At 44.0% G+C, this 14,082-nt stretch overlaps 1 protein-coding gene across 2 annotated transcripts in view; it reads right to left on the bottom strand.

The window, feature by feature from the left end:
- Window positions 1–7: 7 nt before the first annotated feature.
- Window positions 8–14,082, bottom strand: part of Chmp3 (charged multivesicular body protein 3) — a 35,640-nt gene continuing 21,565 nt past the window's right edge. For both annotated transcript variants that reach the window (XM_034511312.2, XM_076939900.1), the window contains 3 exons: window positions 6,040–6,161; window positions 2,410–2,524; window positions 8–1,947 (listed from right to left, as the gene is read on the bottom strand). In XM_034511312.2, the coding sequence (XP_034367203.1) occupies window positions 1,796–1,947; window positions 2,410–2,524; window positions 6,040–6,161 (389 nt within the window). In that variant the 3' untranslated portion in view covers window positions 8–1,795. The remainder of the gene's footprint in view (window positions 1,948–2,409; window positions 2,525–6,039; window positions 6,162–14,082) is intronic.

Here is a 14,082-nt window from a genome sequence, read left to right as displayed (position 1 = left end):
TACAAAATAATTGAAAAGCAGGGTTTTATTAAAAGTAAAACAAAAACAAAAAACAACTTCAGCTTTGAAAAACTTCCAACAATGAGAGAACAGAACAGAGAATAGGATAAAATCGGGTAGATAATTGGTCCAAAAGAGGACCTTAAAATTGAATAATCAGAAAACAATCGCTCCAGCTTATAAAATGAACAAACACCAACAGTAGAGAAATACAGGTGGCAAGCTCGGTGTGGTGGTAGAGCAAACAGGTCATGAGTTCAAGGCCACTATTTCAACATTTTCAAACAAGATACAGAGAAGGCAAGTATAAAAACAGATGCCCAGTGTACTTCAACAGAAATCCCTCATGACAAATTGTGCCAAGGGCACAGAACAGCAGAACGCTTCCTCCTGGGAAGTGGTATGTGCTCTGCATGGCTGGTTTACCTCTTACAACTCTGGCTTGTGCTGACCACACGACCCCACGGTTGAGCTCTCTGGTATCCAGAGGAATTAAAAACACACAGGGAAAACTGCTGCAGACATTGCTTCAAACTTCCAAACTCAGAAGCAGTCCAGATGCCCTTCAAGACCAGCTGTGGTACAGCTAGAATATGGAATGCTCAGCGGGAAGAGCTGAACAATCGAGTCATGAATCCACGGAGGAACTTAAACCTTTATCACCATGTGAGGGAAGACACACTAAAGGCTGGAAAAGGAAAACCCACGGAGACAGTAACCAGGCCAGTGGACGTCAAGAGATTAGAGAGGAAGCAATGGACAACACATGGGGTTGTTTTGGGGTAATAAAGCCATTCTGTACAATACTGGTGGACACTGGCTGTTGTACTTTAGGATTTATGAATTCAGATAACAGCTGTTCTCATTTGTGAAGACTACATGAGACCACGCATACCAGAAAGCTTTTCAAACTGTCAAACACACAGTTCTACTGTTGGGTTATTTCTCAATGCATCTAAAGCATGTCCTGGTGTGTATGTTTCGATGCATAATCCAAATATCTTACTGGTTAGCTCTTAGTGTCCATGGTTAAGGCTATGTCCCTGTGCACAAGACACTTAGCTCCAAGAAGGGATAGAATGTAAGAGTCCTGACTGTTCTGCATGTCACTTGCAGTGGGGAAGAATGACTAACAGCTACAAAGATTCCCACGTAGACACCAGTGTATGATATGGTCATTCAGGCAACATGGCACATTAACAACACTCATTGGTTAAACAAATGACAAAATGCACAAGAGTGGCCCCCACAACTGGCCTGTGAAAACCAGCACCAGCAGCTCCTGAGCAGAAGGCACTTCTGCTAAGCTCCCGTGTCCTGATGCCTGGAGATGGCACTTCCTCTTTCCAGAGCCAACACTGAGACAATCTGGGAGATCAATACCTTGAGTTCAATGCATGTGACATTTACAATGAGACCAAGAGCTAAGCAAAAGTTTATTGACATCCATTTATATAGTATTTTACACATACACACCAAATATAAAGTCCTCAGCATTCAATCTACTCTTCTCAGAGCTGCTTCTGAGAAAATGGGTTTCTTTGCCCTCCCCCAAGGAAGATACTGCTGCTATTTATGCTCCTGAAAATAATACATTTGATTACACCACCTTCATAAAAACAATCCTTAAATCCTCTGCAGACAGTGAAGATATACCAGCATAGAACCCTCTCCAAATGTAATGCTTCACAACAGAGGTGTAGTGCAAGAGATACAGGAAATGGTGACTCCTCAGAGGCCATATACACACACCTAGAGGAGGACACCAGAGAGCTGAGGTCCCAAGTGGGTGGCCCTAGCTTCTGAGTGTGGCCAGCCGTGACTGCATAGCCTCCAGGTCCTCCTCATCCTCCTCCTCTTCTCCCTCTTCTGAGGCAGCCATCGCTCCTGCAGGTTCAGGCTCAGGAAGGGCATCCGTTACTTTACTGGGTGCTTTGCCCAAGGCTCCTGAAGGAAGAGTGAAACCCCCAATTAATATGAATCACGACATTGGATTTGGTGGTTATTCAACCACCAAAACAAATCCAATAAATAAACAGGAAAACCTAAACTATCTCCAAATTTTAACAAAATATTTTTTCAATTACCTTCTGTCTTCCAATAATTTAAAACAAAAGTTAAACTCCACCATTTTCTTGAGCATAAAATTCAGAAAACCAAAAATTAGCAACAGGAGTTAACTTTTTATTTCTAAATTTAACACAGACATGTTCTACAGTAATGTCAGGTCTGTATTAACTCAAATTCTTAACAGCTCTTTTCATGGTGAAAATTAGAAACTAAAAACCCTTCATTTCTTGAGAACTAGTCACACAGCTTCACTGTGCTTCTCCCTTAAGAGACGGCCTGTGCTCCAATGCAGATGCGGCAGTGCAGACTGAAGGAGGAGCGGAGGGCTCCTGCTCATACCTGCTGTGATTTCAAAGAGGATTCTGTCAATCTCCATTTCCGCTGCTTCCTCCATTTCTTCTTGGTCGTCCATGCTTTCAAACGTGTCCTCTAGCATCTCCTCTATGATTCCAGCCTGGAGAGGACAAATGCCACCTCCCTCAGTGTCACATCTACTCCCACCAACACCCCTAGACAACACCCAGACAAAGTTCTAGGCTCTCTGAGTCTAGTCCACCTTTCCCAGGTGGCAAAGAAAATGCTGGGTGATGGCCTCTCTGCCGACAAGGTGTAAGAGGACATGTGCTCTCAGTCTGCACCCGGGTCGGAGAGAGCAGCCGCTGGTAGGAGTTCCTGCATCAACCCTACTTAGCAGTCCTCAGAACATGCTGAAAGATGAACTAAGACCTTTGAGCTGCTTGGAAAGCAACTCCTTAACACTGCAAATACAACCTGAGGGGCAAGGGTTACAACACAGGATGAAAACTGGTTGAAGTTAAAAGAGACACCAGAATAACAAAGGCAGGAGCAGGGACAGAATCCAGAAAATTCTCAAAACCCCGGGCATGTCAGGTCCCAGCCGCTGGAGCAGGTTAATCTGCTGGGTGTGCTGAGTATCAATTAATCACCAAACACTGATCATCTCTTAAGAGAAGCCAAGGGGTTCTGACCTACAAAGTAAAACCACTCGCTTTACGAGAAGCCTCTGCTGTGCAGTCGGCAGTCAGCCTTCTTTCCCAGAAAGCAGCAAGGACGTGGGGGGATGGCTCAACTGGTGAAGTGCCACAAAACCTGAGAACCATTTCCAATCCCCAAGCTCCCATGTGTCCCCGGCTCTGGGGAAGGAGAGTACTTTAGCATCGGCAATGGTCGGCAGACTTAGCCTGACTGAGGAGCTTCAAATTCAGTGAGAGTCTGTCTCACAAAAAAAAAAAAAAAAAAAAAGTGAGGCTGGGCAGTGGTGGTGCACGCCTTTAAGCCCAGCACTTTGGAGGCAGAGGCAGGCGGATTTCTGAGTTCAAGGCCAGCCTGGTCTACAGAGTGAGTTCCAGGACAGCCAGGGCTACACAGAGAAACCCTGTCTCGAAAAACAAAACAAAAAAAAAGAAAACAAAACAAAAAGAAAAGTGGAGCTCAATAGAGGAAGACAGCAGATGTCAGCCTCTGCTTCCACATGCACACACACAGTGCTCACACACACATCCCACCCCCCATGCACACACACAGTGCTCACACACACAATCCCACCCCACATGCACACACACAGTGCTCACACACACAATCCCACCCCACATGCACACACACAGTGCTCACACCACATCCCACCCCACATGCACACACACAGTGCTCACACATACAATCCCACCCCACATGCACACACACAGTGCTCACACACCACATCCCACCCCACATGGACAATTGTTTATTCACTTTACATCCCACTCACTGACCCCCTCCCACAATCCATCTCTAATCCTTCCTCGCCCTCTCCTCTGAGGAGGGCTCCCCACACACACAAGTTTTTAAAAAAAGAAAATAGGACCATGAGGCACAAATGGCTCTCCATAGCCCTGCAACTGTCTCCATCTTAACCCTTAACAGTGTCCCCAACTCCAGATGAGGCCATTCTGTGTCTGTTAGAGCAAAGGGTCAGACAAGCACCCTCCAATATCAGAAAGGGACCCCAGACAAGTGGTCAGAGAAGGGGAACCCCAGTAGCCTTGCAGAACCAAGAGACGTAGCTCCTTGTCTACACACCTGGAGCAGTGCAGCGATGGCCCTGGCCTCTGCCCTGTCCCACCAAGCCACTTACCTTCCAGTCTTTGTGCTTCCTGAGCCCTGAGGTGACTCTCTTAAGCATGAATCTAGCAAGAATCTAGCTCAGTTTCAGCCCCTTTCCAACCCAAATGAATAAACCCACACTCGTGGTCATAAAGGTAAAGCCCTACAGCCTAGCTATTCAAAGTTATTTCAATGCTCAAGGCTACTGATCGACAAATAGCACTTTGGAGGCTGCAGCATGAAGACTATTTGTAGCCTGGGCTACACATTAATTAGGACACCCTCAGCTAATACAGTGAGATTCTATCCTAAAACAAGATAAAACTCCACAGACCAAAAACAAAGTAAAACCAAAAACTCACCCAAACAAAAAAGAGGGTCAATAACTACTTGTTAATTGGTTAAAAGTTCTTAGCAGAATCCAAGTTGTCGCAGCCCTTCTCAGTCTGGAGAGAGAAGCTATCACTTAACTTATTTACTTAATAGCAGTCACTCATCAAACTCCCAGCCTATACTGCAGATCTGGGCACTGGGGACAAATGCAACATCTAAGAGCATGCCCTGCTCTCTCAGGGCTGGGTCACCATGGACAGCCTCAATATGCAGCCAACTGTGTACCAGTGTTAGCACTCAGTTCCCAGAATCTACAATATGTAAGCTTCCTGCACACCACACCTTTAGTGTTCACACACCACTGTGAAAAAGAGCTTAAAGATTTGTCTTAATAAACTCATTCCCTCATGTCTTGGTGGCTATGTAAGTTAAATGTGCCAGCCTGAAGTTACTCCAAAATTACCCCATCACCCACCTCTATAAGCATAATGGTCTCTAGCTTGGGCACATACCACATGTAAAGGACACACCCTTCTGATCTAGTCCCTGCTAACTGCTATTGCCGAAATATTTTCTTTCTGAAGAGCTAGGCCCTGGGCTTTTCTATTTTCCTATCTGTTCTTCTCTAGCCTCTTCTGCCCACCCTCAGTGTCCAGTGTGTGGTTTCACTGTCACAGATAAAACATTCTGGATAGTGAGTGGAGATCCACATACAAAAATTTGAGTCGCATACTCTTGGTTGTCAGACCACAGGTCTAAACTACAAAATCACACTTATACAAGATGTCACCTGTGTCCCAGTTCCAGACTTATAATCCAAGAGACCTTGGGTTGCCTGGCAGCTTCAGGATTCAATGTCTTGTGTCAAACAGCTACCCCAACAGAGTACCTGAAGATCAAGATAGGCCAAAATGCCTATCACTTGTGGTTCACTAACAATGCCCTCCTCTTATCCCTGGCCCTGTGTGGAGGCCAGCAGTATAGTTATTGCCACACCCTTATCCTGAAGGTGACAGGTACCTACTACTTTCCATCTGGTTCTCAGTCTCTCTTTTTTGTAGTTAAAAAAGCCATCTGCAATTACAGCCTGCAGGCCAGATCTGGGGTGTGTAAACAAAGGATCTTTTACATTGAGATGCAGAGGTGAGTTGTTACAAGAACAGACATCAAAACCTAACACAATTTGTTACCTAGCACTGTAGAAAATGGAATCACCTTCCTTGCCAGCTTCACCAATACTCTCACAGCAGACAGTGAAATTAAATTTTTTTTTTTGTCTCTTCTCTCCTGTCGGAAATCTCAGACCCCATTGCTAGATGTTCCCTGTCTAGAGATCTGGGCATTCTTATGCCTCTTCTCAACACTAACAATTCCACCCAGCCTCTGAAATGCTTTGCAAAAAAAATGGTTTCAATCAAATAATATTTGCTCTTCTTCTCAGAACACTTGTGAGAGCATCTCACTCTCAGCCGCGTCCTTACAGCTCCAGCTCAGGCCCTCAGAGGTTTGTAGAGAAAGCACAGCTAGCCCAGTCACCTTCATCATCTCTTTGGACAGCTCCCGCATGGTGGCCTGGATTTCTGGGATCTTCACAAGACTCTGCATTGCCTTCATCACTTCTGTGCTCTTCTGCAGAGAACCAGCTACTCTTAGGACCGCTGAAAAGGAAAGGCTGTATCACCCAGGAGTGTACAAAAGACAGAACACAGAATGAGAGAGCCCAGCTCAGGACTGCTTCTAGCACACGGACTGTCAAACTTACTGCCATGCCTTTATGATAGATATATCACTGTGCTAGATGTCTGAGAGGTCATTTTTTGAAACTGACTCCTACCTAGGTATACTAGACAGCTTTGAGTCATCTTGACATAAGCTAGTCATCTGAAAGGAGGGAATCTCAAATAAGAAAATGCCTCCATAAGATTGGGCTATATGCAAGCCTGTAGAATATTTTCTTAATTAGTGATTGATAGGGGCATACCCACTGTGGATGGTGCCATCCCTGGGCTGGTGGTCCTGGGTTCTATAAGAAAGCAGGCTGAGCAAGCCATGATGAGCAAGCCCATAAACACCCCTCCATAGCTTCTCCATAAGGTGCTACCTCCAAGTTCCTGCCCTGATTGAGTTCCTGTCCTGACTTCCTCTGATGGTAAACTGTGATGTGGCAGCATAAGCTGAATAAACCCTTTCCTCCCTAACTTGCTATTGGCTGTGGTATTTCATCATAGCAATAAAAATGAAGGCACTAGGATATTATGGCGTGAACTCTCTAAGATTCTCACCCAATGAGCCCCTGTGGAGAGTGGCCTGAAGGTCTGCAGCTGACCATTAGGGAGGGAGACTTAGTATGACACCTGGAAACAAGTCACAAATGAAAGGCTGGGCTCGAGCCTAAGGTTAGGACCACAGTGGGAAACAGAAGGCTTCCAGCTTAGGCAAGCAGAGTCTCCCACCCACTAGATGATAGTGTCCCCTCTGTGAAGAGCCTGTTGCTGCTGGTCCTCAGAAAAGTGAGATAATCAGAAGTAAAACAGAGAACTTACTCTGTGAGTCAACACAAGGCTACAGTTCCTTGCTAGGGAAAGCCTTCTGTGACCTGACACCGTAGACATCTTCTTTGTAAGACAGTGTCATAGAAGACCATTTCCCTCTGTGTGTTCACTGCTAACATGTCAAGTGACACGTGAGCAATGTTCCCAGTGTTATGGAATTCCATGAGAGTTAAAGCTCTTAGTCACTCAGTACTACAGAGCAAACTGTTCACTAACAGTTACACACACTTGTCCTGTACGCCAGTGCTTGGTGAAGCCAGGAGACACTGGACACTAATGTCAGCAGGATCCAGACCCTAGGAGTCACTCTTATCTAACAGAAACCACATGTGAACAGGCAGATACCTGTCTAACTGGCACTGGGCATTTTCCTAGATAAGGAATCGTGCTTCAGTTCTCTGACCACTGGAATAGGAAAGCCAAATGTTAATGTATAACAAGTAGCATCAGAAGATGGCTCAAGCATCGTGCGGCTGAGACAAGCAGTAAGGCACCTATGCCATTAGGAGGATATAAAAAGACAGATATTAGAAAACACCAAGGCTGCTGGGGAGTTGGCTCAGAAGGTAAATGTACTTGCTATACAAGCCTGCAGGTCTGAGTTCAAATTCCCAGATCCTGGAAAAAGTGTAGTAGGGGAGAGACAGGAGGATTGCTAGGGCTTGCTGGCCACCACCCTAGCTCCAGGATCATGGAATGTACTGGCCGGTTTTGTGTCCAAATGATGTAATCTAGAGTCATCTGAGAGGAGGAGCCTCAGTTAAGGAAATGCCTTCATAAGATCCAGCTAGAAGGCTTTTTCTCAATTAGTGATCAGTGGGAGAAGGCTTAGCCCATTGTGAGTGGTTCCATTCCTAGGCTGGAGGTTCTGGATTCTGTAAGAAAGCAGGCTCAGTAAATATGGGGAAGCAAGCCAGTAAGCAGCACCCCTCCATGGCCTCTGCACCAGCTCAAGCCTGGCCTGACTTCCTTCAATGAACAGTGCCGTGGAAGTGTAAACTGAATAAACCCTTTACTCCCCGACTTTTAGGCAATAGTGTTTCATCATAGTGACAGAAACTCTGACCAGAAACCCTGTTTCAAAGCAATGGACGAAAGGTGGTAGATCAGGATACCCAATATCTTCTGGCCTCTGCATACTCACAGGTGTGTGCACCTGTACAGATGTGCACACACACTCACACACATACCCAAATACAGAAAAATAAAAAAAATCCTAAACTTGTTGCTGATCACTGTTCAAATGTGTGTGTTGTGTCACACACACACACACACAGAGAGAGAGAGAGAGAGAGAGAGAGAGAGAGAGAGAGAGAGAGAGAGAGACAGAGACAGAGACAGAGACAGAGACAGAGAGACAGACAGAGGCAAATCCTGTAAGAACACAGTGTCTATGTGGCCTGTGCTTTCCCTTTGCAGCACAGCATACAACAGCAGCTCAGGTTACTGACTGAGCTGAAATGTAAGCTGGGTTCAGGCAGCGTGGGGCCTGGTGAGGTGATGACGAGTGCTCAGGACTGCATGCGTAACGTTGTTGCAAAGGGGTAGTGTGGGACTCATAAAGCAGGCTAGTTCTAAGAGTCAGCTACTCAAGAGAGCAGACCTGGCTCTTCAGCCTCCCCATGGCTTTCCACCACACACACACACACACACACACACACACACACACACACACACACACCAATTTCATGAAGCCGCTCAGCATGAGGCCTTCCCAAAGGCCAAAATGACCAAGTTTCCAAACACCAAAACTGCAAGCTACATAAACCTTTGTATGAAGCACCCACCCAAGACACTTTGTTACAGAAACAAAAAATGGACTAAGACATATGTAAAAATAGTGTGACTAAGGCCACAGAATCTGAGGCCAGATGGTTCTGCAGGTAAGGGCATTTGCCACCAAGCCTAATGCGCTGAGTTTGATTCTTGAGACTCACATGGAAAGGAAAGCACAAATTCCCATGAGTTGTCCTCTGACCTCCACATGTGTGCAATGACACATGCATACTCATGCATACACACACAAACTAATAATTTTTTAAATTATATAATTAGAAACCAAACTGAATAATTTTTTGAGAAAGTTATAATTATTGTGTTCTAAGAAAAAGAAGAGAGAGTCAATGTGATAAGGAGGGAAGGAATAAGAGCTTAGAAGTAAAACATAAAAAGGCAACTTCAAAATCAAAGTCGATTAGAAAAGTTGCTTTCTTGGCTTATTTTTTAATTATGTATATGCATGTATATATGTGTGTGTCTGAGCATGTGAGTGGTGTGTACGGTATCTGTGGAGGCCAGAATAGGGGCAGCATATCTCCTGAAGCTGGAGTTGCCACCCAGGAGAAGACTCAATTTCATTTTGATTTAGAGCAGACTCACTAGACTGTTCTCGATGCACACACTGGCCTCATGCAGTAGCTAACAATCATTATTCCAAACCCAGCACTAAGGAGCAGAGGCAGAAGATGTGTGAGTCCGAGGCCAGCCTGGTCAACACTGGAAGTTTCTGGCCACTACCCACCATGTCTCTTAGGGGTGTTGGCTGTGTGTGTGTGTGTGTGTGTGTGTGTGTGTGTGTGTGTGTGTGTTTTGCTGGAGATGGAACTCAGAGCCGTGTACATGCCACACAAGAATCATAATGATCTACATCTCTGGTCCAAAGCACATGTGTAGAGGTCAGAGATCAACTCTCAGGAGTTGGGTCTCTTCTTCCAATGGTTCTGGGATGAACTCAAGTTGCCAAGCTTGTTCAGCAACCATTGAGCATGCTCACCAGCCCTGGTGTTGGCTCTTGAATAGTTATTATCATTGGTACACAAACTCCTAAGAAGTACATATCAACACCATCTGTGTACTTTCAGATCATGTAAACCCAGGAAAATGATAAATTCCTAGATATATAGGACTCACCAAGGAGATTCAATAAGTAATAAAATGTCTTCCACTACAGAAACACAAAGAACTAGGTCCTATTTCCCATTATGGAAAATGATATGAAGGTCATCCCTGTTGGCACATAACTATGATTCCAGTTTAACTCCTAAATTCTACTAAAGAATTGGATAAGTTAATTATTTTCAAAGTTTCATAAAATTAAAGTGAGTAACTCCAAACCAAAGTCAGACTAGAGCACTTGATGAAAACTGTAAGCTAATCTCACCAGTAAACAGAAATGCAAGACTTCAACAAAGCACTGTAAATCAAAGCCGAGCATACATTTAAGCAGGAGGAAGAAGAGAGGGAAAATGGCAGCAGAAGTGATTACTAATGAGATCATACACCATTATCACATGGAGTTTATCCTTAGGATGCAAAGACAGTTCAATATACACAAACAGTATGACACCATGTATTAATAAAACAAAGGGTAAAGGGAAACAATTCAACAGACAAAGAAAAACACACCTTTCCATAGTAAAAAAACAAAACAAACAAAAACCTGGGAGAGATTAGGTAGGAGGATAAAGGCAAATCTTAGAAAAAGGAGAGAGCAAGACAGGTCAGGGACTAACACACATTCTCACTGCTTCTCTTTAAGCCGACACTACAGCTTCATGATGCCAGGCTATACTCCTGCGCTATATCTCCAGTCCAATAAAAACTTCTTTTGGAGAGGGTTTAGTTTTAGCTTGTTTTTGTTTCCAGAAAAGGTCTTATTATATATCTCAGACTGGCACAGAACTTACTTTCAACTCACGACAATCCTTCTGTCTTAGCCTCCCAGGTGCTATGGACACAACATGAGCCCCATCTCCAGCCACTTCTTTTCAGCATAGCCTTGGCCCTCACAACTACTCAAGGGAAAAAATAACATGCATCCCAATAGGAAAGGAAGAAATGAAATTTCTGTATGCTGACGTCATGATCTTACACCAAGAAATTCTTAACTCAGAAAACTATTAGAACTAAAAAATTCAGTAAACTTGCAGGATTAAAAAAATTAACATAAAAATCTGTAGCAGTTCTTTCTCTTTGCTTCCTGGCTTCTGGCTAAGGTTTTATCTCACCTAAAGCTCATAGCAACAGGTTCATGTAACCAAGGACAAAAACCTCCTGATCCATGAGTCAAAATAAACAACCTAGTAAAACAATTTCGGTTCTACAAACAAATAATGAGCTACCCAGAAAGAAACACAACAATCTCATTTACAACAGAAACATGAAATTTTAAATATTTAGGCACTTTTACCATAAGAATGTAAATTAGTACTGCTATTATGGAAAATGATATGAAGGCCATCCCTGTTGGCACATAACTAAAATTCCAGCAACTGGGAGGCAGAAATAGGAGGACCACTCTAAGCTTGAGGATAGCCTAAACTCACACAATAAGTCCTAGGTCACTAGGCTACATAAAACCAGGCTACAAGACTGCTTTTGTTAGGAATAGTATTGCTGTCATGAAACACCAGGAACAAAAGCAACCTGAGGAGGAAAGGGTTTCATTGGCTTATATATCCTGAGTCAGGGTCCAGTGAGGGAAGCCCACACAGGAACTCAAACAGGACAGGGAATTGGAGGCAGCAGCCGAGCTTTCTTATAGAACCCAGGACCAGCCCAGGGATAGCACCACCCACAACAAGCTGGCCCTCCTGTCATCAATCACTGATTGAGAAAACGCCTTACAGGCTGTGTATAGCCCAATCTTACGAAGACGTTTTCTCAGCTGAGGCTCCTTCCTCTCAAATAAAACTAGCCAGCACAAAGACTCAATTGCAAACAATAAAACCATAAAATAATATAAAGGATTCTTTAAAAAAAAAAAAAAAAAAAAACAACAACAACAAAAAACAACTAAGAGCATGTGGCCTAGTAACCCCACTCCCGGGTATGTATTTAAATTAGTGAAATGCGAAGGTCAAAAGGATATATGAATTCCTACGTTCATTGCAGCCTCACAAAAATCAAGATATTGAAACAAATTTACATGCTCATCAACAAACAAATGGATAAAGAAACTATAGACTTACTTGGTTGGAATCTGAAATCTCTCCACCTTGACCCTCACCCCCAGCACCCATCTGCTTCAGCTCAATTTTCTTCACCTAGTAGTGGCACTATATGAGGGTATCTGGAAACTTTGGGAACTGGGGTCTGCCTAGCAGAAGTAGGTTACTAAGAGAAGAAAGTCCTTTGAGGTTAGATCCAGCCCCTGGTCTCTGTCTCACTCTCTGCAATCTCTTTACTCTGAGGTGCTCTGTCATGTCCTCTCTGCCTATGGACTGAAATGTCTTAGAGAGTCAAAATAAACCTGTCATCCATAGGTCAGGTATCCGGGTCACAGTGACACCAAACTAATACCACAGCAGGATACTACACTCAGGGGTGGAAGTCCTGTGACAATATGAATGAATCTAGGAAACACAATCAGTGGAACAAGGCAGACATGGAAAACAGATGACACATGAACCACCTACATGTGCATCCTAATAAAACTAACATCACAGAAGTGGAGAGCAGTGGCTTGCAGAAGATGCCAGGCAGGAGGGACTTTTGAAGGGGATAAATGGAGTACTGCCGACCAAAGGGCAGTGAGGTCACAGAGTCAGGAGGACTCAGTTTTGAAATGTATTGCCCAGCAGGGTAATAAGTCAATAATACTATATACTTCTAAGTAACATACAGTGGGGCTGAAGGCATGACCCAGAGGCAGAGGGCTTGCTTAGCATATGCACAGCCTAGGGTTCAATCCTTAGCGCTGTAACAATCTTAGAAAGCCAGGCAACAAAGATAAAGCATATGCTAACTGACCTAGCAGATCACAACCACATTTTATCCTGGAAATGTAATTATGGTCTGTCAATCAGAAAATAAATGCATGCCAAGTACATGGGAAAGCACTTCATTTGAGGCTCTGTAATCACACACGTGTGTGCATGCATGTGTGTGTGAAATAAAATGTTAGATATAAAATAAAATCAAAATATGGCAGGATAATTTGGATGGTGTCCTGAAAGGAGTTATGATGAAGAAGGAGCTGTCCCCCCGCCCCCCCCCACCCCCCCACACAAGTAAGATTCTGCCAGGAAGGTAAAAACTTACTGCATCTCTGACAAAGAGAACTACGTTCGGACATGTGGTGATTGTACTGTGATTACTTACAGGAAGTAGACAATAGCTGCATCTATTTCAAAATCACATAGGAAATGGAAAAGCTGACTTCCTAGGACAGCCCATGCCAGAAGTACAGTCCCAATGAGACAGTGATCTTCCACTCACACGGCCATCTTCCCAGAGCCAAGGACACCATAAACCTATACAATGTATGTGTTACTCACAATGTCACCCCTGCTGGACAGAGTGACACCATCCTCCTCCTCTCCTGTAACAATCACCAGGTTCTGTATACAGACAAAGTAGGGTTGATGCCCAAACAAAGTATGAACATTTCGTTTTACATATTTCTGTTGTATTTTACAATAATAAGTCCATATTCTAGGTACTTAGATATGTGCAGGTATTCTCTAAGCTCTGTTAGAAGGTGCGTTTAAGGCTTTGCAGTATAACTGATGTCAGAGTTGTTTCCATTTTTAAGGATGAGCATAATTTTGTATGCTATACGTGTACACATGTAAGCTGTGTATGCCCTGAGTACATAAGGAAATCAGAAGACACTGGGGGTATTTCTCTATTGCTATTCACTTTATATTTTGAGACAGGGTCTCTCACTAAACATGAAGTTTGCTGTTTTGGCTAGGCTGGCAGGCAGAAAGCTCCTGGGATCTGCCTCCACCCCATCCTAGGGGCATAGGCATGAGTGGCCATGCTCAGCTATTAATGGGTGCTGGGGATTCAAACCCATGTCCTCTTGTTTGTACAGCACACTTTTACTCACTGAGCCATCTCCCCAGCCCCAAGGCTGAATAATAGTCTAATATGTATATGCAACATTTTATTTATCTCTCCATCCACAAATGGGCATTTACATTGCTTCACCCTTGAGCTACTACAAATCACATACGAGTATGTGATGGTGCAAATATCTGTTTATGCCTCTGCTTCCCATTCTCGAGTACACACCCAGAAG

The sequence above is a fragment of the Arvicanthis niloticus genome, chromosome 9 (assembly GCF_011762505.2).
Source record: "Arvicanthis niloticus isolate mArvNil1 chromosome 9, mArvNil1.pat.X, whole genome shotgun sequence".
Taxonomy (NCBI): domain Eukaryota; kingdom Metazoa; phylum Chordata; class Mammalia; order Rodentia; family Muridae; genus Arvicanthis; species Arvicanthis niloticus.
The sequence above is the reverse complement of the archived record's forward strand: the minus strand, read 5'-3'. Positions and strand labels throughout refer to the sequence as shown.